The sequence below is a fragment of the Diuraphis noxia genome, unplaced genomic scaffold, assembly GCF_037042655.1.
Source record: "Diuraphis noxia isolate RWA-SAM2 unplaced genomic scaffold, SU_Dnox_SAM2 contig0007, whole genome shotgun sequence".
In the NCBI taxonomy this organism is placed as follows: Eukaryota; Metazoa; Arthropoda; class Insecta; order Hemiptera; family Aphididae; genus Diuraphis; species Diuraphis noxia.
The window spans coordinates 1,728,652-1,755,462 of record NW_028301717.1 but is presented as its reverse complement, the minus strand read 5'-3'; the positions used below and the strand labels follow the sequence as shown (position 1 = coordinate 1,755,462).

General features: G+C 31.4%; 1 protein-coding gene across 2 annotated transcripts in view; it reads right to left on the bottom strand.

Moving 5' to 3' along the window:
• Window positions 1-654: 654 nt before the first annotated feature.
• The window catches only part of LOC149054380 (receptor-type tyrosine-protein phosphatase kappa-like), a 208,325-nt gene continuing 182,168 nt past the window's right edge, over window positions 655-26,811 (bottom strand). For both annotated transcript variants that reach the window (XM_089230349.1, XM_089230350.1), the window contains 12 exons: window positions 11,145-11,279; window positions 10,902-11,039; window positions 6,649-6,806; window positions 5,779-5,914; window positions 5,056-5,205; window positions 4,207-4,306; window positions 3,955-4,031; window positions 3,381-3,512; window positions 3,164-3,292; window positions 2,823-3,010; window positions 2,024-2,159; window positions 655-795 (listed from right to left, as the gene is read on the bottom strand). In XM_089230349.1, coding sequence (XP_089086475.1) covers window positions 715-795; window positions 2,024-2,159; window positions 2,823-3,010; window positions 3,164-3,292; window positions 3,381-3,512; window positions 3,955-4,031; window positions 4,207-4,306; window positions 5,056-5,205; window positions 5,779-5,914; window positions 6,649-6,806; window positions 10,902-11,039; window positions 11,145-11,279 — 1,560 coding nt within the window. In that variant the 3' untranslated portion in view covers window positions 655-714. The remainder of the gene's footprint in view (window positions 796-2,023; window positions 2,160-2,822; window positions 3,011-3,163; window positions 3,293-3,380; window positions 3,513-3,954; window positions 4,032-4,206; window positions 4,307-5,055; window positions 5,206-5,778; window positions 5,915-6,648; window positions 6,807-10,901; window positions 11,040-11,144; window positions 11,280-26,811) is intronic.

Genomic DNA, 26,811 nt, shown 5'->3' with positions numbered 1-26,811 from the left:
ACGCTTCCGCTCGATGAGCACATCGCCGACTATTTCACCCGTCTGCGAGTGCACTTGCAACACGTTGGCAGACCTGTGGTGGACGACCGGCGTCGGGCCCTGTGTTCGGACCGCGGCTGCCGTTTCCGCCGACACTTCCGCGATCAGCCGGTAGTTGATGTCCACGATATTGTCGTCGTCGTCGCCGCCGCCGCAGACGTCCACGGTGTCGGCAAACGCGACGGTCTTCTTGCCGGCTGACGCGATTGAACAGCTACGATGATCACTGCGCTGAAACAACGACGGTACTGCGGGCGCGGACGCCACCGGTTCCGGTTCGGGAAGCAGCACGCCGGCCGCCGTCAGACCGGAAACGACGGCCGCGTGGTGTTCGGGCGTCGCGTCCACGCTGGTCTGCTGAATGGAGTTGTGCAACAGTCGCGTGCTGTGAGTCTTCAGGTCCAGCCTCAGGTAGTACGGGTTGTAATAATGCAGCGGCGCCGTGTCGGGCAGCGGATGCGCGTCCGGCCGGTCGACAGCGAACTGCTTGACGACCACGTACCGTCCCGGGTACGGTATGGGTGAAGGAGCAGCGCCGTGCCCGTCGCCGGACCCGGACGCGCCCCAACCTTCGCCCCTGGACGACGCCGCGTCGTCGCCCGGTTGGTCGGGCGTCAGTGGTTGTGCCGCGCCTCTACCGAACTGACAGTACCACTGAGCTTCAACCTCGTAATCTCATTTCTTCTCCTTTTGGTCCTTGTTCAGGTAGTGCAGCACGTAGTGCAACACCAGGTCGTAACAGTATTTGTACTCAGTCTGAAATCACAACAGCAAACGATTAACCCATTTATTTATATTTACAAATATATAGGTATTGCACATTATAAGATGGGCAGCAGCACTACAGAAAAATATTGGTAACACTATTGGCAAACTTATATATTTCGGCGAGTGAATATAGGAATGCAAATTAAAAAAAACTCAGACAAACAACATTTGAATTGAATACATTATGGGTATGTGCTTCTTGAAAGTCTCCATATTATACTTAATAATATTATTTGCTCACCAGTAAAAGTGTCTAAATCGACTTTTTGTCCACTCGCCTTGTACAATTGTATAAACTATTTTTTACAAGCGCAACAGTTACTAAATCTTTACTTATAAGTAATAATTCAATGAATTTATAGTTGTATGTTATCATCGCCATTCTGTCAATAAGATTAACATTAAATTATGCTGAAGATGCTATACGAACCTTTAATTAATAGGACCTGATTTAGTTTTCTCTTAATAGGGCATAGTATCAAGTATCACTTATCAGCTTATATTTGTTAGAATCCTTTAAGCCTTGATGAATAGTTACAAGTAAACATATTTTATATGCAACACTTCAATGTAATATTATTGCAGTAATGTATTGATTGTGCATATGATTGTACTTGAACAAACTGTTTTTTCTGCAGAACAATATTGGACTAAATTGACGATGGTTAAGGTTGGGTCAGGTAGTATTTAACTGACTATGTAGTAGACAGTAGTATGAAAGATTTGATCAATTCTTAAAATTGGAAACATACGTTTGAATATTAAAAAAGTAATGAAGAGAAAATTCTACCAAGATAAACAATAAACTAACTATTTCATGGTAAAAAGTTTTGTCGAGTTATAGAATAACCAAAACAACTGATATCGTATAATATGGTTCACTCGGGTGTTCGTTATTCGTCGGAAAGGGCCAGACCGATGACAATAACTGGTAGTGAAAGTCATAAAAATCAAGAACATTTTTAGTGATTCTGAAATACTGTGGGCGAACACGCACAATACTTTTAAGCAGAAACAGAACTATGCATAATTTACTAAAAATAACCGTTTATACAGACGAGACAGAATTTAAAATATTAATTTCTGTAACAATACTACGTACGCGTATAAAATTCAGTAAAACTTTATTTTTAGAATTCTGAGCCGAGCGATATGTATGTATTGGTTTTACATTGATGTGATATTTTTTTTTGCGCCCTCAGTAGTTATTACTCACCATATTCTCTATGAGTTGCGGTCGGTGACGTCTGACAGTCTTCACGGCTTGGAAGACGTCTACTTCGCCGTGTTGGATCACTTGTTCGATACACGCGTTCGCAGCGCAGTAAACGCCACACCTGCCTCTGCCATCGCTGAAACGATTCACAGGAAGATTTCAATGTAAAATAATTTATTTGTTATTTAAATTATAAAATTACCACAGACCTATGGTATTACTGGTTAGAATAAATTTAATTAATGGTGTTTCCACATTATAAAGTTCAATGTTGGCACGTTTTGATGAGCAAAGGACAATAATTAGTCGAAAGAATGAAAATATTTAATTAGACTTTATACCTTGTTAAAATATTTTTTTTCAAACTTATACCGGTTATCACTTAATTATAATATAAGCATTAGACAATGACTTTTTTTATATAATACTTGAATAATTATAAAAGTAAAGTTATTAATATATTCAATATTCATATATTATAAAATATTGTAAAATTATACAATATTATACTCAACATAAAGTACGTCTAAATCTATATTTTTTTTAGCATTAATATATTTTATATGTAAAAGTAAGGCAAAGAAAAAAATCGGGATTGGGAGCTTTAGGTTTACTTATAAATATGTACATATATAATACTATAATAGTTAATACCAGTACGGAATTTAAGCCCTAGAACCACCCTCGAGTACGCGGTCAAAGAGTCGATGGAGATGGTTTTTATCATATTTTCGTTTTCGTTTTTTTTTTCTTATTATTATAAGCTCTTCATTGTATGAAAATATTATAATACACTCACTGCGATACGACCACGACGGGTCCGTAGTCGATCCTCTGTCTCCATCTCTCGACCATGTTCATGAGTTCGACCAGAGAGTTGGTGGAAGTTGGCACCCTGTGGCCCAGCGGCCAGCAAGTGAGCTGAAACAATTGAACGGTCCTCGGCGGTGCTTTTACACCAGCCATGAGTTCGGTGAGTGAAACGATCTGAAAACATATCGGACGATGGTATATAATTGTTATGACACGCTGGTGGTAATCGTAGTAATTATTAGGTTATAGTATAGCACAGAATAGATACAATAGTAGTGCGTGACGAAGACTTCAGCAGTGAAAATACAGATCTAAAAATTGACTCACCTTTTTGTTGATCCTAAACAACCATGTCTTTATGTTCGCGTAGTGATTGTGAGATATATGATCGATGGTGAACACCGGACCGTATTTCTTGGAATGTCTACCTTCCGGCCAAAACGGAGGGTATTGTTGCTGTAAAAACGCAAAATGTAGTATATTATGTAGTAGGTTGTATAATAACGTTTTAAATTGTATAATAATATGAGAATCAACTACATACAGAGTCTCTGGGCGGCAGGCAGAGGACGACCACAGCCGAACACTCGTAATCGTACACGAGCGACCAAAAATCGCCGGGTGTGTGTTTGAGGGGCCATTCAGTGACAATGTACTCTCTAGGCTTGGTGTAGCCCTGTGGCATGAAAAAATAAGTGACAATATATTATTATCTTTTATAGTGCACTACGGCATAAGAAACTTATTGTATCACACAATATATGATATATATATAACACTGCAACGGTTCCAAATTAGCATATTGAGTCACGGACCACTATAGCTAAAACTTTAATTAGACTGGGGGACATTTTTTGGAAATGTAAAGTTCATGTAAGTTTTCGGCTTTATGTGTCTGTAAACTTTTTTAACTGCGTATTTTGTTGGCGTCAAGAACTTATTATACAGCTTTGACGTCCGGTCAAATTACTGGGACCCCTAATATATTGACCCGCGGTCGGAGGACCACATATTGGGAATCACTGGTACATCTAATATTCGATCAGTGAATGTAGCACATATTATACACAGATATTGTACATCGATAGATATTATAATAGTGTTATATAGGTACTTACGTCGACGAAAACTGCGTTTATGTAGTCGGTAAACGTGTTGCCTTGGAACGAAATCAAATACGGACGGAAGTTGTCAGCTAAAAGGAAAAAACCGACGTGAGCAACATAACCCAAAAGTAATTATGAATTATGAGTATTTCTAATATTATATGTTGACATGTTGTAAATGTATATAACTTTGGAGGGGTGGGATAACTGGGATACAATTATATAGAAGTGAGATTTATTATTATGTATTATTATCATACTAACGCGGAACGATCAACACGTCTCTGTTCTTTTCTCGATTGTCGCCTCGATGTCCACCCGCACAATCACCAATCGTAAAACGTGGTGTCATCTTGCAGATTTGCTGGAAGCAACAAATACAACAAAAATATTATAATATTATGCAATATATATATTTTTTATTTGAAATTTAGTTAAGTTGGTTTTTAATAATGTGTGTGCGCGTTTGAAAAATGCCCACTAATTTCAATATACACAGAGGTATTTTGCGTGTGGATGATATCTAGTCCAAATTTATTATAGTAAATTTGAGATATGTTAAATTTCAAATTTGATGTTATAAGGTACATTATTACAAAGTCTTAATAAATAAAACCAATAATAACTTATTAGTTATTACCGATAAAATACAATTATAAAAATTATAAAATGTTTAACATTTTGGCTCTTGATATCATTGTATTTATCCATGTGGATCGTGGACGTCAACATGTTGGTCACCCATGTTATAGACAATCCTAAATATTGATTTAGTTGTGTCATTTCGGCGATCGCGATTACAAATAGCCCAACTGATAAAATTGAACTTTGAATCACACCGTTTCTTATCCGAGTATATGCGTAATAAGATAAGATAAAATAAATAATATTTCATTTAAAAATTTCTATCTGTTAAAAATCAGCAAATACCTAATACTACAATTTAATATTTTTCCCACACACAAATAATGTTCTCGATTTTGAAACATATTATACCTATAAGGTATACTATATAATATACTTAAAAATTTAAATTGTTATGGATTAATCTACTTCGGTCTGTGCTTTGACGAAATCAAATATAACGGGCAAAAAATAACACTTAATATATACCTGGTACTCTCTCTGGTATTCGTTGAGTTTGGTCTCGATTTCCTTCATAGACTTTTGTTTCAGTTTTTGCGAAAGTTCTTTGACGGGAAACCATGAAAACCCGCAAAGCACGAACTCCTCTAACGTGTCGTATATGAATTTGTATTGGTCCTGTTTTTCAAACACGTACGAGTATTAAACAACAACATATTTTAAGTTATTATTTTCACTAGTGACTAGATTAGTATATAATATAAAGAAAAGCTACACGTTGTTTTGCGGACGCTCTGTTAAAAAATCCCCAATAGTCACAAACCTTGTGCCACTTCAAACATAATATATTATTTTTTTTTGGAATTAAGAAAACTACTACGCTCATTAGCCTGGTACGCTGTATGGAGGGAGACAGTTGGTTGGAACACGTTCCTCGTTATTTATGTGTGGCAAAGATGATTTGTTGCTAAAAACCCGAGTGGTCACCCATCCGAGAGCTAATAACACCGATCGGTACGTACACTCAGAGCGTTTCTACAGTTAAGCGTAATACGATCGCTCACACCGTACCACAAGCATATTATTTTTGGACGATTTTTGAAACTTAATTTTTAAATAAATATCATCACCAATTATGTGTAGAGCTTTTGTTTGAACAAACCCCCGCCAACAAAATGTGGTAAGTTGAGGTGAAATTGTTGTTACGTGCACAAATTATGAAAATATATGTATGATATGTATTACGATTACCAGTGTCTCGACCATTCCTTTTCTGGACTGTCTGAGTGTTTTCAAATAACCGAATACGTCGTAACAATCTTCTTCTTCGGCAAGTTCCAGGTTGGCGTCGATCGACAGGTAGACACCAGAACGACCACCGCCGTCACTGTGAAAAAGACAAGTCCTCCGTAAAATTATCAGTAAATAATATTATGTTTAATATCATAACATTCATCATAATATATGATTGGCGTGATATGTTGAAAAAAATGCAGAAATACGCCTTTAAACGTTGATATAGGCGTCAGTAATGATAGAAAGACATTACTATGTGCAAATCAAGTGCCTGTGTAAAGTCTGTTCCTTAAGAAAGTAGTTTTTGAATATTTTACGGAATATAGGTACATTGTTATTACTTTCTTTTGAATTTTTTCGAATAACAAATCACGAAAATCGTACATGTTATACCAAATCTGGCCGCCATCGAGGTCTGTTCTTATTTTTAACAGAGTATATAAATATAACATTAAGTTTATGCATTTTTGACTTTGGTTTGATCATTGGTTCTCAAAATATATAATTTTATAATCGCCTGATATCTAATATAAGTGCTTGTCGGTACTATCGGAGAATGGAAATTTTTCAAATAATCATGAAATATTCTGTTTACGTCACTGAAAATTCTAATACTAGACCATAACGACCGTATTATCATCGTAAGTTCGAAAAACAAACGTAGATAAGTGAATAAGTGAACAACTTTAGCATGGCGTATACTTACCGTCTCTCATACGTCACCAATCACCATACAATATACCATACAGTAGGGTATACCATTAGATACCATGCACGCGATCAATTGTATCCGCGTCGCTAAATTCATATAGGTATTATACTCACTTGCAGTGGACTACGATGGGGTTGTCGTGTTGCAGACGGGAACCAACGACGGCTCTCATTCTTCGCCTGAACTCCAATATCGCGTTTGAGAACGGACAAGTGTGGCATGGCCATTCTGTGTAATGGAACTGAAGTAGAGTCCTGGTTTCTTCTTCTTTCTGAAGATATAAAAGCATATATTTTTACTATTATAAAACGCGCATATTACATATTATGTTTTTGACTACATCTTTTGTTGTTATTCATTCAACCGGGATATCTATATTGTAATAAATGAGAACAGAAATAATAAAACCTTTCGAATAATTATTTATGTATTACTTTACCTAGCTTCTAACCAGACTTCACCATGAAAAAAATAATACTAAACATACACCGTTAGATCATTGTAGGTATGTATTCTTTCCAGCCCCATATTACTTAATACTCAAATCCTATCTTACTCATCGTTCTTTCCAAGTAAATCTAAACAACTCAATATCAAACCAATTTATGATTAACGCCGGTGTACCTCAAGGCAGTGACCTTTCTCCTCTTTTATACCTAATTTACACTGCAGATATACCTACAACCTCTTGCACCATCCTCAATACTTTTGCCGACGACACTTGTTTCCTAGCCACCGATTCTGATCCTACAATAACAAGCTTTAAACTCCAACACCACCTCAACTTACTCGAAAACTGGTTCACACTATGGAAAATAAAAATTAACACAAACAAATCCAACCACATTACTTTCTCCCTTCGCCCAGACATTTGTCCACCAGACAAACTTTGTAACCAATTATTACCCCAAACCAACCAAGTTAAATACTTAGGACTCATTTTTGACAAAAGGTTAACTTGGAAAGACCACATATTCGACAAAAGAAAGAAACTAAACTCCAGATTACATCTACTACGTCCTCTCTTACGTTCTAATTTAAACATCAAACTCAAAATCCTTATTTACAAAATGCTGATCTTCCCTCTATGGTATTATGGTATTCAAATTTGGGGTAACGCTGCCCTAGTAACATCCAAAAAATACAATCATTCCAATCCATCTGCCTTCGCACTATTACAAAATCCCCCTGGTTTGTAAGTAACAAAACCCTTCACTCCGACCTGAGAATAAATTACGTAAACCAAGTCACTAAAACTGCTTACCAAAAACTCCACAAAAAATTTAGCTCCCATAGTAACCCCAACATTAGTTTTCTTGCTTCACTACACATCCCTGACAATCCCCCTCGAAGACTTAAACGTAAATGGGTTAGAGACCTCCTCCATTAATTAATAAAATACCCAAGTAGGTAGCTCCATTGGGAGCCCTCCTACATCGTGCCATTTCATGTTATGTAATCCTCATCATCACTATTACTTGTTGTGCTTAATTGTATAGTTGTATATTTTCTTATTAAATAAAATAAAAAAAAAAAAGGTATGTATTATTGGTTTTAATTTAGATATGTTCATTGGAAAATCGTTATTTTTTTTTTATAGATTTTTATGTTCATTATTTTGAAATTGACTGAAACAATATTAGCCAGCACAATACTAACAGTATTCATCAGCTTGTATATTACTTTGCCATAGTAATAAAAAGGTTTTATCATTTGTTTCATTCAATTCTTTTAATTTTACAGATACCTACTGGTTTATTTCTATTTTATTCATCAATATTTCGTGGATAGGAATTCGACCCATAAGAATATGCATATAACATCATACTTCGTTATGTGCTGCTGTTTGAATTGAAAATTAACCCTATTCAAATTCATTTAGTAGTTTCCGAGATTATTCCGGACATATAAAGACACTTTGTTTTATATATAATATTATAATATAAAGATTATCTTACATTATTTTTAATATAATTACCTGTAATTAAACGGTCATAAAACGATGAAACGGGAGAAATAATGAATTTTAAAAGAATGATATGCTTTCGTGAACAACAGTTTATCAAACTAAACCCAGTGTTTGGTGAAAATCGTATATACCGTGGTCCGAGGACACAATTTATTTTTTAAAGACTTTAATATCATCAGTTAGTATAGTTAGGTACATAATAAATTTAAACGAATGGACTTGATTTTGATTTATCTATAATTCTAAACAAAGCCTACATTCTAATATAGAATAATATCCTCTGCAATAAAGTCTTTAATAAGTACGTTTTAAATAAAAACTTTATTCATAGGAATAATTTTATTCATCTCCGTTGATATTATAATGAAACCGATATTTTTTTAACTCAAGAGATTTAGACTTTCCAAATTTATCTTTCAAATAAAACAGCCGAGTCACCTATTGGTTATTGTTGTTAACGCGTATAAAAAAATATTAATAACTAGAGATTTTTTTTTCAAAGTCGAGTACACGCCTGCAAACATGCTGAAACTGCACAGAACTTGCTGAACGATGTGAAACTCAGAGAATTTGTTCGTCACGCGGATAAACGGATCAATACTATACTCGTGCTATAACGATACAAATTATAAAATATAATAATATATGTAATATATAGGCGTTGAAGATTAACCTGCGTGAGAACAGCAGGGCATGGTAATTAACTGGACAGAAAAGTATGACGTACATACTACATGCTTCCTTAAATCATCGATGTGAAACCAAAGTTGTAGTCAAACACCATTATTAGGTATTAGAATGTCCGATGTCGGCAATTCAATCACGAAACAACAGAAATAAACTCACCGAATAGCCTACATATATTCGAAAAACGTCTTAACGATTCGCAGAACACTGAAGCCCTATACGGAAATTCACAAGCTATAACAACAACAATATCAATTAATAATGTTATGTTATTTATTTTTCTCGTAATAGACAGCTGCAATATTATGTTTAAACAGAGAATGCGTATTTCAACGTAGGCCAATAACGTCTAAAACAGAGGCTTAGTTTTCTTAAACATAACATAGTAAAATAATAAAACTATAACATAATATAGGGATATTAAAAAAAAAATTATCCAATAAATATTTTATGGTAAAAATATGAGTGATGGAAGTCTAGAAGTCTAGAAGTATAGAAGTCTCATTTGAAAAACCAAAGTTTAGATTGCTATACTGTAATAGAGCACTCCTTAAGCAGTATAAAAAAATCTAAAAAATCTTAACAGTTGGTCTTAAGTTTATTTAAAAATTTAAAAATCAGAATAAGCGCGCTTGGTTAATCACCCTGTATATGAAATTCTAAATGGTGTGATGAATGTAATCAGTACACAATCAAAAATGATGATATGTGTTTTAATTTTTAATTTTTGTTTCTGAAGACATTCTCTAGGATAAAAAATGCTCTCGAAACTTCCAGCTAACTTTTTCTAGTAGAAAATCGGATCTAGTTTGTATTTTAATAGGTAAAAAGTAGAAGACTTTCAATATGTACTTTTTACTATAAACGGGAAGAGGGTAATACGAATATTTGAAAAATTTAATATTTTAATAAAAATCATTTTTTGGTAACCGTACGTGGTTATGCTCAGAATAGTTTTTCATCGTACACAAACACAATGATAAACGATTTATCAATATAATATCCATCATAATATAGTGACTAGGTAATTCATCGACAAAGTACACTCGACATCTACATTCTACAACTATACTGTACTGAGTGTACAGTTATATACTATGTAGACGGGTTTATATTTATTTGATTTTCTCATCATTTCGATTTCGTACCGTTGAGTCAATATTATATGGCAGATAACGTAAATTACCGGAACACGTCACGTAGGTACTAGTATTAGGTGAGTTCTACCAAACGTTTGTTTCTTATTTACTATTTTTAAAAACAAGATACTTTGAACTAATGATAGAAACGCGACACCCTCATATACTATAGCCTATAGGTACGCATAATGTCTGGCTTATTCGGTAGCTTTCGTATTTTATAATAACGCACGCGGCAGCAGGAGATGTGCGTAGGTAGGTATAACCTATATTATAACATAACACATAAAATGACGACGCGACTGTGTCGATGGGTAGTAATTATATATATATATATATATATATATATATATATATATATATATATATATTATGTAAACTCGGTTAAAATAACATAATAAATTATAAATTTATAATATTATATGATGTCAACGTACAATCGCAGGCAAACGAGCCGGACAGGAAATTAAATTAAAATCACATATTTGTCAGTACTTGTATAATATAATATAATAGGTAGTGTTATCGCCCATTATAGCGCATAATCGGTTATCGGGTCATTTACACTCACCGTTCCTTGTTTTTTAACGACTTGTATGGTCCTGATATGAAAATTGGCTAATTCTTCTTCGTGCAACACTGATATATTGAGATCGCCGTAGTTTTCGCTATTCACCTTGGCCGATGGCCAGTACTGTATGCACATAACCTAGGGTGAGGAACAAACGAGTGAGACTTCCGCCGCGTAAATAAACGGAAAGCGCCGTCGGATGGACCGACTATACACACACACACGCACACAAACGTTTCGAACCTTGATAAAGTCGAAAGTCTTGGTCAACATGACGATGCAACACGCGTTTTCTTGCCATATCATGCGCCAAAAATCGTTGACCGTGTTCTCGGTTGGTCCCTGCGTGACGATGTAGGCGTTCGGTTTCAACAGGCTCTGAAATCAATACAACAAAAATATAAATAAATAAATCGAATGTGCTTAATGGTTAAATGTGCAGTTAATTATAATTAGGAATCTTGCAGGCGTAAACCTAATGGAAGTGCCTATAATATAAAACCAATTTATTAGAAAGCAGTAATTTCTCTATGAAGATATAGATATATTAATTTCAATTTTATCATAAAATCGATGGTATTCGAATAGGATCCTATATTTTTGTTATACTATACTTCTACTATATCATATTTGAATTTGGAATTAAATGGCTACAGATTTGCTGTTCCTCTGAAAATTTCATTTGAAACTAGTGATGTTTAAGAAAAAATTAAAAACAAAGCTTCTAGCAAATTTAAATTATTTTACACATATGTACGTACATATGTCGTATGTAAAATGCCCAACTTATGAAACATATATATGTTTTAATAATTTAATACAATTGAATTGATAAATAATGCACATGAAATAAAAAAGTATTTGATTCTTAATTTATGTATAAGGTATACAAACATTTGGTTTTAAGTACAGGTATTAAATACAGGAGCATATTTAAAATATGTATTCGAGTACTTGAAAAGTATTTTGATATTTTTACTTGAGATTCGATTGTTCTACAATATTGAATAGATAACACGATGTAATTTAATAAGCAGCGGAGGTATCCTGTAACACCATAGAAACGATTGTATATGTATACAGTTGTAATTATACACAATACAATTCGATTATTATCTTGTACCACAGTTCATCGTTCAAAATGAACATTATTATGTATTATAAATTATAATTCAAAGGCATTGTATCGGGGATGAACGATCGAGGCGTATGATATAGATTTAGGTTTATTATGATATCGTAGCCATAATATATATATATATATAATTTTGTAATGTTATACCACCGCAATGGATGTCTTCTGAACAAGGTTAAAACAAAGTTGGGGACACACTTTAATATAATCACATTGGCCGGGCTCGAGTATTGTTTCAAACTGTTCATATATTATATAGTTTTGGGGACGTGTCCATGTATATTTATATATATTATGTATTATACCGGCTAAAATTATATACAGGGTGATTCACTAAGCATCCTCATCACCACCTCCTTTCCATATACTAATGAATTAATTCAGAATCTGATTTTTGGAATTATTAAATATAAACACGTAACGTATTTTACCATATTTTCAAGTACATGAAATTTTTTAATACCTATTTAAGGCGAGTGTCTTCTGGCGATACAAACTTCTGGTTTTCAAATGAGAAGTGTCAGCTTATTTCACTGCAAATTATTAATGGATAATTTTTTTGAAAAAAACAAAATAGAAAATAACTAGTATACATATAGTTTCTCAATTATTAAAATGTTTGTAAGATAATATTCATTAAAAATAGTTTTTACAAAAAAACAAAATTAATTTTATTTCGAATCTAATATATTTATCATACTTGTACCATTTTTATAAATTATAAAATGTTGATAGATTCATATTAATTACTAAAATATTCAAATGTAACATCTTTCAAATCCAATATCATCGGGACTTAATAGTTAATATTCTTAGTAAACATCTCAGTTAAATAACATAGAAACTACTCATTCGAATTTTGATCTTGATACTTAAAATTAAAGCCCGAAAAAGAATCATCTGAATAATTTACTGTAGAAAAGGTGAATTCTCTGGTTCGAAGACAAAATTTCGTATTTCCAAAATATTTCCTCTTCTAGTGCGTATCGTAGTACACTAGTACGAAAAATATCAGTCATTAAAAATTAAATATGATCTTTACAAGAATATTGAAAATCTTAAATTGCAACAAATTGTTGAACCAATTCATGTTGTTATAGAGAAAATAATGGAGGCGAGCGTGTTACCCTTGTGAACTTAGCAGTGCAATGATAACAGACAGCTTTTAAAATGGTCTAACAAATTTGTTAGTGAGTTGTTAGAGATTGTTAGACAACTTTCAAAGTGTGTTAGACATCATTTTTGGCGCTAGAAATTTTTTACTTTTGCATCTGAATTTGATTTAAAAAAAAATCATTATATAAAAAAATTTAAATGAATAAAAATCTAATTTGATTAAAAATTAATAGTTAACCAAAAACTCGGAATCAATTTAAAAAAAATTATTGAATAACCAATTAATATTGGATAAAAAATCTAATTAATTCAAAAAAAAAAAAAAAAAACAGAATAAAGAATAATTATGAATAAAAAAATCTAATGTGAATAAAAAAGTATATTGGATAAAACATTTAATTTGATTAAAAAAATCATTAAATAAAAAAATTAAAATGAATAAAATTTCTTATTTGATTAAAAAACAATTAGAATGAATAAAAAATCGATATTTTGGATTAAAAACTTGGATTTATTGAATAAAAAATATTATTTTATTAAAAAAAAAATAAGAAAAAAACATAAATGCTAATATTAATATAATTACCTATAATTACCTACCTCCATGATGACCTTCAATGAAAAGTTAAAAGACTAAACAATATAAATAACATTATGATAACACCACATTTAATATTTTATACAAGAAACAATTAAATTAAATAACAATGTACCTAAATCCGATTTTTAAAAGAAATATTATATTGAACTATCAATAAAAATAAGTAAAGTAACTTAAATGTTAAAAATATTTCATAAGTGAACAAGTTTTTGATAAAATTACATTTTTTATCTAATATAGATTTTTTTATCATTTATTAATCTTGTATTTAATTAAATTATTTTCTTTAATCAAATTAGATTCTTTGTCAAAAATATTGATATTTTATTCTTATTCAATTTTTATTTAATCATTTTTTTTAATCACATTACATTTTTTTTATAAAATATACCTACTTGTTGATTCATACAAATTTTTCATACAATTTTTTTAATGAAATTTGATTTTTTAACTAACTATAAATGTTTAATCAAATCAAATTTTTATTTTTATGAATATATTATGACGAATATAGCTCTGAATTATCTTTTTCTAAAACTCTCATAGGTAAAGCGTTTCTCAACCTATGGTACACTAACAAAATCTCGCTTCATGAAAAAACTGAAAAGTATAATTATTTACATTAAATTATATTTGTTACAGCGGCGTAGCCAGGATTTTTTTTCGGGGAGAGGGGGCTGATCAATTTTTTACACAGCGGTGCATTAAATACCTATTAGCACGGCCGAAGCTATAGAAAACTAACAAAATAAAGATGACAATTTAAAATTAGTAAAATACAATTTAAGACTTTTTGAGTGAATATTGTAGACCATTGAAATAATTTTTAAATTTTATTAACATTTCGGGGGGGGGGGGGGCTGCAGCCCCCTCAGCCCTCCCACTGGCTACGCCACTGATTTGTTACTTCATCTGATACCTATCATTAATAACTGTGAATATTTCGTTTTCCAAAAATTGTAGTTCTGGTGGTAGCAGTGCAAAAGTAAAAAATTTCTAGCGCCAAAAATAATGTCTAACAAACTTTGAAAGTTGTTTAACAATCTCTAACAAACCTAGATTTATTGTTTGAGCGAAAAAAAAAGTTCTAACAAACTTTTGCACTGCTACCGTGAAGATAGCAGTGCAAAAGTTAAAAAGTTTATTGCACCGAAAATAATGCCTAACAAACTTTGAAAGTTGTCTTACAATCACTAACAACTCACTAACAAATTTGTTAGACCATTTTAAAAGTTATCTGTTATATCATTGCACTGCTAAGTTCACAAGGGTGAGCGTGTTCGGTGAATCACCCTGTATTTTATTATACACAATAGTATCTATGCACTTGGACTATATACACGGCTTAGTATAAAATGTACAGAGTAGGTATATAATATTATAATTCACTGGAAAATGCACTGGTAATAACAGCATCATCAACGTCGGACCATTGTGTAAGTACGTTTCCCCAGCCCCCCCACATTGTATTTTTGGCCAATATTTTGTACTGAATTTGTACGAATTTGTACGATAAACACCTAAATTTGTACGATTTTATTTTCAGAACCATACATGAATTCGAGTGGGGGGCTATAGAAACGTCTCTCCAGCCCCCCTCCCCCCGTTTCTAAAATTATCTATTTATATAAAATTTCTATGCAGATATTTAGTACGGAATTTGTACGAATTTGTACTACCCTTTGCGAAAATTTCGGAAAATTCCTTACAACCGAAAAACACATTTTCCTAATATGACGTTTCCCCAGCATCCCCACGAGACTAAAATTAGTTTTCCGAAAAAATTTCTATGCAGATATTTAGTACGGAATTTGTACGACTATTTGCGAAAATTTCGGAAAATTCCTTATAACCGAAAAACGCATTATCCTAATATGACGCCCCCCCCCCCGACTAAAATTACGTTTCCGAAAAAATTTCTATGCAGATATTTAGTACGGAATTTTATCTTCTATTATAACATTGTTCAAATAATTATTGTTAACCAATTTTGTAAAAACATTTTTCCATCCCTGAAATATAATCTTAATAAATATCACCTACCTACTTGAATATTGTATTGATTTACATAAGTAGGTACAATTATAATATTCATAGTTATTCACCACTATAATAGTGACTATTATAGACTATTAAATAGTCTATAATACACAATTATTATCATAAGTGCCGCAAGTTAAACAACCCGTTTAGGGCAACACTGCGTGCAGGTGTACGTTTCGGTTATCATTTTAGATTCTTAGCAGAGCGATGAATGTATTGATTTTACCATGATGTGTGTTTTCTTTTTTATAATACACATGTATACCTAAAACCTACATACACGGATTGTTATCATTTATTAGACGTTTGTTGGTTTTTAACAACCCATATTATATATATGTATATATAACTAAATAGGTAGGTACTAGATCATGTGCTATGCCGCCTATGCATACTATACATCAGGGATCGGAATTATAGGTCGATCGTTATAAAAATTAATTTCACCATTATCGGTCGATCGCGTAATAAATATTCGGATAATGTGGATTACTATATTTGTATATATCTTTTTAGATTCTGAGCGGAGCGATGAATGTATTGATTTTACCATGATGTGTTTTTTTTTTTTTTTTTTTTTTTTGTGTCTGTCATCACGTTTTGGGGCAGTAAAAATGCTTCGATTTTTGACTTCAGTACCTCGTCCGATCAGAAAGTGAATCTAGTTGGTACTTTGGGGGTCAAAAGTAAAAAATTAAATACTTTTCTAAATAATCGAGAAAAACAAACTAAAAATTAAGGGAAAAACGAGAAATTTTACGCACACTCATTTTTCGACAAATGAGTATATATTCTATCGAATATATATTCTATCCACCATGCGATTTTCAAAAAATTTCGACTTAAGTTGAACTATTTATAGGGATTTTCGATCATTATTAGTTTTTTTAAAATTAATATCGATAAAAATTTATTTGTTGGGTAGAAAAGCTTGAAAATTTAATACAAGGCTCTTAACATATTGTTACAATAGCAGTTGAAAAATAAAATAAATTCATAGTCACAATTTTTTTTATAAGCATTCAAAGTTTGAGTTTTGACAACATATTATGTAAAAATCACGAAAATTCACAAATTATCTTAGATAGAAATTCATAAAAGTTTTACTTTTTAAATCTAAGATTTGAAAATTTAATACAAGATTCCTTACAAGTTTGTCAATCTTTATCACAAATAAAAAGTCCACCAGAAATTCAAATTAAATTTTTATGAGCATTTGAAATTTAAATTTTTACAACATTGGATTTCCACTGGATTTCACATTTAGTGATTTTCTTATTTTGGTGTAACTCTAAAAGTCTAACACAAATAACCGCAGATACTTGAAATTTTCTCTGAATGTTTATATAGACATTTTCTATATTTGATAACATTTTCAAAATATTTAGATTTGTTTTGAGCTGTTTACTGACATTTTAATTTTTCAACTTTTTTAGTTTTTTTTTTATAAATATCGATAAAAATGTATTTGTTCGGTAGAAAAACTTTAAAATTTAGTACAAGGCTTCTAACACATTTTAACAATAGCAGTTGAAAAATAAAATAAATTCATAGTCACAATTTTTTTTTACAAGGATTCAAAGTTTGAATTTTGACAACATACGTGAAAATCACGAAAATTCGCAAATTATTTCAAACTAGAAATTCATAAAAAATTTTGTTTTTAAATCTAAGATTTGAAATTTTTTAACAATCTATAATATTTCTATTATAATTTCGTATACAATGATATAAATAATATCATTGGATTCAAATTTAATTCCATCCATTACATTACAGTAACCCACTTGTAACCTACTGTACAACAGAGCGACACCCACTACTTACCCGCCTTTTTGAGTTTATTGTTATAACAAATATTAATATGTATTTATGTTATTTTTATTATTTACAATAACTTATACTATTATCCGTTAGATGTGTTGATTTTAAACGTTTTAACTTTTTTAATTGTCAGTTTTTATGACCATTTGAGTTCTGTGTTTTTCGCCCTCGTGATTAAATTATAAACAGATATTAGGTACCAGCCATCGATCTCAATATTTTTTTTCATCATGCGTGGACGAAAACCTAGTGTACCACATCAGGTGATAATTGATGCAGTTATTTTATTTAAAGACCGAGTTATAGCCACTGACAATGATGGCGTTAAACGTAAGTACCTACCTATTATAAATTATAATAACATACTAACATATAACATTTATAATTGCTTGAATCAATTTTAAAAGCATGATTTTTTTGCTCCTCTTAAATCAGAGAAACACAATCTAGGCAGATAGTACCTGCTAAGTCCCTACTAAAGTAATCGAAATAAATATGAGAAAATGTACAACAAAACTGGAACAGTTTTTTTATTCAAACCAACTTTATATTAATTTAAAATTGTCACTGTTTTTTAATGATTCATATAAAATCAACAAATAATCAATATTTCAATAATTATCTATCTTGTTTCTTCGATCATCAAGACCTTAGCCCAAACTTGCCAATTGTAGTAATTGTACTATTATATTTCAAGATAGTAGATAATTGTCCGAAAAATTGAACATCTTTTGCCACTCATGTGGTGCTAACGCACCATGTTGTAGCGTGTTCTAAAATCATATTTATACCCCAACCGGTACCACGCCATAGGTCGACGAGTTTCATATCTATCGCAGCAACGAACAGTTTATAAATACCCAAATACTAAATATCTGCATAGGAAATTTTTTCAGAAATCGTAATTTTAGTCTGGTGGGGAAACGTCATATAGGAAAATGCGTTTTTTGGTTGTAAGGAATTTTCCAAAATTTTCGCAAATGGTCGTACAAATTCGTACAAATTCCATACTAAATATCTGCATAGAAATTTTTTCGGAAAACGTAATTTTAGTCTGGTGGGGGGGCTGGGGAAACGTCATATTAGGAAAATGCGTTTTTCGGTTGTAAGGAATTTTCCAAAATTTTCGCAAATGGTCGTACAAATTCCGTACTAAATATCTGCATAGAAATTTTTTCGGAAAATGTAATTTTAGTCTGGTGGGGGAGCTGGGGAATCGTCATATTAGGAAAATGCGTTTTTCGGTTGTAAGGAATTTTCGCAAATGGTCGTACAAATTCCGTACTAAATATTTGCATAGAAATTTTATATAAATAGATAATTTTAGAAACGGGGGGGGGGGGGCTGGAGAAACGTTTCTATAGCCCCCCACTCGAATTCTTGTATGGTTCTGAAAATAAAATCGTACAAATTTAGGCGTTTATCGTACAAATTCAGTACAAAATATTGGCCAAAAAAAATTGCAAAAATACAATGTGGGAGGGCTGGGGAAACGTACGTCCATTACGGCAACGATGAACCACTGACGGGGACCACTGCGAGACTGCGAACAGTGCGATGTGCGAAACTGCGAACTATATTATGTGTGTACATTATACACCGCGGTGTTTGCATAATAAGGACAGGTTTCCGTGCAATATATTATTACTACGCACGCGCGTGTGTACTTATAATATATATAGTATTACTTCGCTGTTTATTCGAGTGGTAATGAATCAAAGTGTTGTTGACATGTACGGATTTCCAATATATATATATTATTAGAATACACAATCGAAATTCGTTGCAATATAACTAAGGTATATAATATATTACGACAACTATAATAATAATCATAATAATAGTATTATAGCGACATGACGTCCTGACGACGTGTAGTGCAATATAATAATATGATATATTTACTGTTTACTGTTTACGCGATATCTGAACGATTTGTTTTGTTTTTACGGTAAAAACGGTTTATTAACTCTCAAAGTCTGAAGTCGAATATATTTTCTCCATTCGAGTCACGGACACGTCGTATTCGAACTCGGCACGAATCGAACTGTATAATGTGCGACGATCTGTGTACGTATATAGTATAGTTACCTGCAAATGATGGTATATAGGTACTATACTATTATTTTTTATTTATATTATACACTGCCTGGAAAAGTGTGCATAAAAGTTGTCAAATCATCGATAACTATTATGCTACTTACCTACGTATTATATTGTATTGCATACGATATTATGCTAGTGTAAATATTTAGTGTTTTTTCAAAGCGATTTTTTCCTAATGTTAGCTTCAGCTTAATAATAATATAATATTATTACCACTTATGCCAAACGACCGGTATGAAATAGCAGATAGTGCACACAGCACACTTTTTTTAATTCAGAGAGAAAAAATTTAAACTGTCGCTGCACCAACATAAATTTGTGGTTAAACATGTTAAGAGTGGTTAGACAGTATGGCGTGAACTTTTTCTCTTTTATGAAGTGACTATTTAAGATAAAATATCAATAACTATTTCCGTGTAAAGTTGCTTGCCAAACTATCACAAAAGTTTCATATATTTTATCACAACGATTTTAAATTTAAATTTGTTTCATTCTCTGAGATGGCCCATACGGCCATACCTAGTTATTGTATCGGTATACGAAAATAAATCAGTACAAGAAGAATACAGAATTTAATTTTTAAAACAAAATGACTACGGGCATATTTTTTAAATAAAAATAGTAATATAACACATATTAAGTTCATATGTACCTATTCCATTTAATCTACTAAAATCTTTTAAACATTTGTAATCGGTCTCTTTATTACTTTAAGTTAAAATATTGTAATTTAATTGTTTTTTATTTATTATTAATCTAATTATTCAATTTATTTATAATTCTAACTTTATGAATATTATTTTATCCGTTACTTTATTTTTGTCTTTCTATTTTTATATTACTGTGTTACGCTGAATTGATTGTTTTAATAATTACTGTTTAGTAAATTTGCCGGATCCATTGAGATTAATAAAATAATATAAATAAATAATTATATCATGTCTGTGACTCGCTGATCAGTATACAATATTATAATATTTTTTTTTAAGATAGTGAATGGTTGTGGACAAAAGTAAAGTTCAGTTATATTACATCAATGGATATATATATATATATTAGTTTATCGTTTATCATCTGCGTTGTTAACATAATATTAGACAACCCTTGCGCTTCGCAATGATCTGACGGGGCTAGTTTTCTAGAATACTCGGCTGCGGCAGCTGGATCGCGGATTTGGGTCGCATAAATTATATCGTTATACTTATGCGTATATATATATACATATACATAATATGCAGTTATATATATATATAACAGGGCGACCTTTAGACGGGTACGAAAAGTTTAGTAAACGAACGGTACGGCAGCGGAAGCGATTGTTCTAATCAAGACAACGCTGGTACTGGAATAATTCCAGTAATTCCACCCGGTGGATTAACCACACGCGGAGTCCGAGTTTTCGCGAATTTTCTTATATTGTACCTTCGGGCGAGAGGCCATATGGTTTGGATAAAATTACAATAATCTTACTCGAACCTGGAAAATACGTTCGGGAAAAGAAAACACCAGCTACACTCACGCGCAAAGAATCTGCTAGAGAAAAAAAATAATTATAATATTATATTGGTGATTTACGTTCGATACGAATATCCGATTTAGACTGCACGGACGGACAGCGAACGGCTTTATTATGATATTATTATATACATATATAACATATATATAATATGTCGTAGCCACTTCGTGAAATCGATCTTTTCATGAAAAGATGACCATTTCGTGAAATGGAAACACGTTTTTTACACTTTTTGAAATTCAAAAATATTTCACGAAATGGTCACTCAAATTTAACATTGTGTAATTTTTTTCATAAACTTCATTCACTTTGTGTAGTGAAATACAACATTTAACAACTTATTCTACCCTTATAGATTTAACTTAAATAATTATGTATAGTAATAAAGTTTATTTATATCATATTAATTTATTAACCGTACCTATAGTGAACATTTTTTATTTATTAGAGCAGTAAAATGAATCGTGACAATGACTGTTACATTTTTGACTATATTTAAAACAAACACATATTTTGGTTTTACAAGCACTATTACACGAACAAATTAAAAATCCCTGGCCTCCAGATACAATTTGGACAGTTTAACGCAAGGTTAATTGTTTATGATCATCATTATGATTATGACTTTTATCAAAACCAATAAATATCATCTACACATTTCATATAGCTTGGTAATTGCAGTATAATAGTCGTATAGAATAATTTAGATATTACTTAAGCATTTATTGTATTATTTGAAATACGCACGAGGTTAATATGTATATAATCAAACTTGACGTTTTAGGTTTCCGTTAAGTTGTTCGCGTAAAAGTGCTTGTCAAACCAAAATATGTGTTTGTTTTAAAGGTAGTCTAAAATGTAACAGTCGTTGTCACAATTCATTTTCCTGCTCTAATAAATAAAAAATGTTTACAATACGGTTAATAAATTAATATGATATAAATAAACTTTATTGCTATACATAATTATTTAAGTTAAATTTATAAGGGTAGAATAAGTTTTTAAATGTTGTTTGAGTGACCACTTCGTGAAATATTTTTGATTTTCACAAAGTGTAAAAAACGTGTGTCCATTTCACGAAATGGTAATCTTTTGATGAAAAGATCGATTTCACTAAGTGTTAACGACATATATATTTTATAGGTATTTGTATAGGCATGGTTTATTAAAAATTCGCGATTTTTTCATTTCGTCGAGAATTGCATTTTTTTTTATTCCTTATATTATATTGTAAATCGTCGTTATAAAACACCGACTCAATACATATTATTATTAAACTAGGTACTGCGCAATACCGCGATATAATATTAAATTGGTAATTAATATAGATTGTTGGGGTAGGATAATATACCAATAAAGGCGTAGTTGGTAGTAAGCTAGTGAATGTCGTTACTTCATCAAATACAATACATATGTACCGTGGAACTCGATGTAACTATTATTAATTGGGTATTAAAAATAAAATGTTGCATAAGTTTGATGATAGTGGTTCCTATATACACTAGGTATAGGTAAAGGTAATAGGTATATATATTAAATTATATAACCCATTTGGTATTTTGTATGATTATTGAAATGAGACCCAGCAATAACTATTTACATGTTCTGAATTTATTAATACAAGAACAAGGATTAGTCATAATATACCAATCTGACCCACATTCATATCATAAAACATGAAGAGCAATCATTCTGTAGACAACACAATGAATCGTTCTTAATCAAATACATAGTCTCAGACTGTCCGCTATTCTCCAACGCAAGAAACATCCTCAACCAACCTTCGTCGATGCCCGATGGAGAACACAATACACACCTCACACCTGATACATATCTTCTTCAAATCCATAGGCATTGACTTAAAATTTAATATTAAGATAAAACTGTACAACTAAAATAAATGCAAATATATAATTCTGTAAAACTACTAACCCCATAATATTATGTAATTACCAATCACTATAATTAAACTATCATAAATATAATATAAAATGTAATTATGTAAATAAAACTCCAGGGTAATAACCAAGTTTTAAGCCTTTATTCTCGATAAAAAAAATAAAAAAACTATTTAGACATATTACATTTTTTACATAAATACTGCAAAATATTTATTGTTTTAATATTACATTGCTGATTTCTGTAGTTCAACACTTAATATGGGTACGAGTGTGTTATCTGGAGCTTTTTGTATTATTTTTGTTGAAATGTGAATTAAAAGTTACTGACAAACTCTGCAATGCAATGAGGTCGTATATATTATGAGTACTTATTGGAAACTAGAAAGTCGTGGACCCAAATATTCAAGATATTTTTAACCAGCCGTGATTTTAGGTACTATATATGGCAAGTTCAGTCTATGCATATTATTAAATAATGATAGTAAATGAATTTTCTTATAATATTAAAATTTAAATGTGTACTATAATATTCAATATTGCTTTATTTTGTAAATTAATTTCCGAAACGTTTTAATATTTATTTTCCTTATGAATAAATAATTTATTGTTGTTTATATAATATGTTCTACAAGTATGTACTTAAAACTATAATGTACATAATTTATAGTTTATACATTAAATTTACTGCAAACGTATAATAACATAGTTATTTTTATTAATAAAACTTTAAATTACCCATGAAGTTTTCTTTTAATTTGTGAAAAACTGACGGAAGTTCATAGCGAAAAACACTGTAATAACTATAGGTAAATATTATAGCATGGTTGTATTTTTAATGCATAAAATATAGTACTAAAGTGTTTACGAACCACACCCAAATGGCCAGATCGATTTACGAAATTTGTTTTAAAGATTGCTAGTATGCGTTTAGCAGTTTGCCAAAAAATAAAGGTACATCGTAGGTAGGTGCTGCATGATATTAGGTTTATAATTATTTTACGATATAATAACAATATAAGGTGTATAGTACTATTATAAATTATAATAAAGTCATCGAAGCATAACATGACAACCTGAGATAATAATAATATAGTCAAAGGTTATTATATTTTGTTGTGAAACGATTACATGAATTATTATTGTGACGTGTCAGTAGGTATATGAGGCCAAGTCTAGTTGAAACGCCAGTCCCGTTTATATGTATAGTCAAGTCACACTTAAAAATAAATATTGTTAATTAGGTACGATAATACTATATAACTCTGGGGTCTAGGCGAGATATAGGTATAGGTACGGTTAAAAGTTTTTTATTTTATAAAATATCATCTAGGCACACGATTTTTATATTATTTACACAATATGCATTGCGATACTTCACTGTATTTACGCAGGATGGGAGATGTAGTGTGCGTTTATACATAGCGTAAAGTGGGTGGACTAGGGTGGTTATATTATACGCGGACCTTACACTATATGTCTATATATATATATATATATATATATTAAAATATGAACATATATAGTATGATATCGTGATCTCGTCGGTTCACCGTGTTTTAAAGACTACCAAAGAGGCATGATGGACGTTGTGCAGATTTAGACTAATTGATTACGTGTGGTCGACCCGAGTACGTGAACGAGTCCGGGAATGAACCAGAAGAAGTCCATCTGCTACCCCCGTTCGCTATTCGATAACGAAAATGGGGTGACGAGCATCCTTCAGTGTTCAGTATAATATATATATATATATATATATAAACCTACTTACGTGCCACGCATGGAATAAGGGGCTCTACCCGCCGTTTCTATATATGCGAAATATTGTAATAATTTATCTGCAGTACTACCGGCCGACTGCAAAAATCATCATTATATTATAATATTATTATGCTATATACGACGATAGTAGAAGTATATAGTCTGTCAAGAATTTTGTTAACGACGAGGATAGGTTTAGTAGGTTATATACATTATATTTTAGTTGATTCTACTATTCCAGAGATTATCAAACTTTTTTTTCAGATATTATACCGTTATTGTAAACACTACGGATCAATCGTGATCCTTCAAGTTAAAAAATATATTAAATTACGTAAAATGGTTATCTATTATTTATTACTGATACAATTTAAAAAATTAAAGGTTAAGTAGTAGCTCGTAGCTCTAACCAGATGCTAGATATATGCTTGCCAAGAAAATGCGAACAAAGACGAAATTTTTCATAATCTGCAGATTATGGAATACACGACAGCGAATAAAGCGTGTAAAGCCAGCTGTAATCTCATAATATATTAAAAAAACAATTAACTATATGCGGTAAGCATATCTTGGTTTTAGAATCATAATTTTAAACGATATAAAAAATATTATAGAATATATTATTTGTGTACACAATATTTTGAAATACCAAAAAAAAAATTCGTTTATGATAAAAAAAAAAGTGGGTCGGTGATCATTCAATGTGAGGTTGTGAGGTGTGAATTGTGAAGGGATACTGTTTTTCGGATAATACGACCAGTTGAGCGATCTAATAACTGACCTACAGGTTGGTTTTGTTTTTACTCTGTTTGCTAAAAAATAGACTAGATATAGCTGTAAAAAAATGCTACTGCAGCAGGTGTACGCGTCTGCAGCTTACATTTCTTTAATTGTCAGAGAAGTCGATAATTTACTACATTTAAAAATATTATCGGTGAAGTAAATTAAATTTTTTTTTAATTATTGATAGTTAATTGAAAATATAGGCGGTTAGAGAGAGTTAAATATATGATGAGCTGTGCTCTCCACCCTGTAAAATAACCCACACACCATTCGCGATTCCAAAATTGTATATGCTAAGTAAATATAGATAATAACAATATTTATACGCCAGGGTGTGACTTTGTATAATAATAGTATTGTATTATACACACCGCAGTCAGTTTATATTTTGTTTATTTTCGTTAACGCGCAGGTACACAAACGAATAGCGAAAAATTAAAATCAACATTTTAAGCGTCGATGCATGCTTGCGGTCTAAAGCATTATGACATAATAAAGCACTTTAGATTGCGCAGTCAAAACGATGGTATGAGAGAGCTGCATCGCAGAAAGACGGTATGAAAAGGATATGATGATGATCTCCGCGATCTGCAACAGTTCACTTAAAAGGCGAGAGGAAATTATTTTCATAGGAATGGAAAAATGATCGATAACGTTTTATTCTCATTTTTAAATTCAATGTAGTTTTTTTTATCCGTGAGATTCTTATTCATCGGTATATTTTATTTTTTTTTCATTTCGTACCGCTTCGAAAAGAAAATAAACAATTATATTGATTTTGAAATGGAAATAGAGTTTAATTTACAGTGGGTTATATATAATATATACAGGGTGTTTTTTTCTTCACGAGAACCAATATGTTCAGAATCTGCACAGTTTATCTCAAACGTGGAAATCGTATCAAATGTTCAAAATTTAAACAATAAATCATTCTTGATTAACGGTCTTTAGACTAGGTATAATCTAAATTTTGTAGAATATAATTCATATTATTTAAATTATTTTTATTGTAATACAAAAGGTATTAATTATGATCATTATAATTCGAATATAAAAAGTTGATTCCTTTCGATAACTTTTAGCAATAATTGAAACTTCAATAAATTATGTTCCATAGAAAGAAAAAT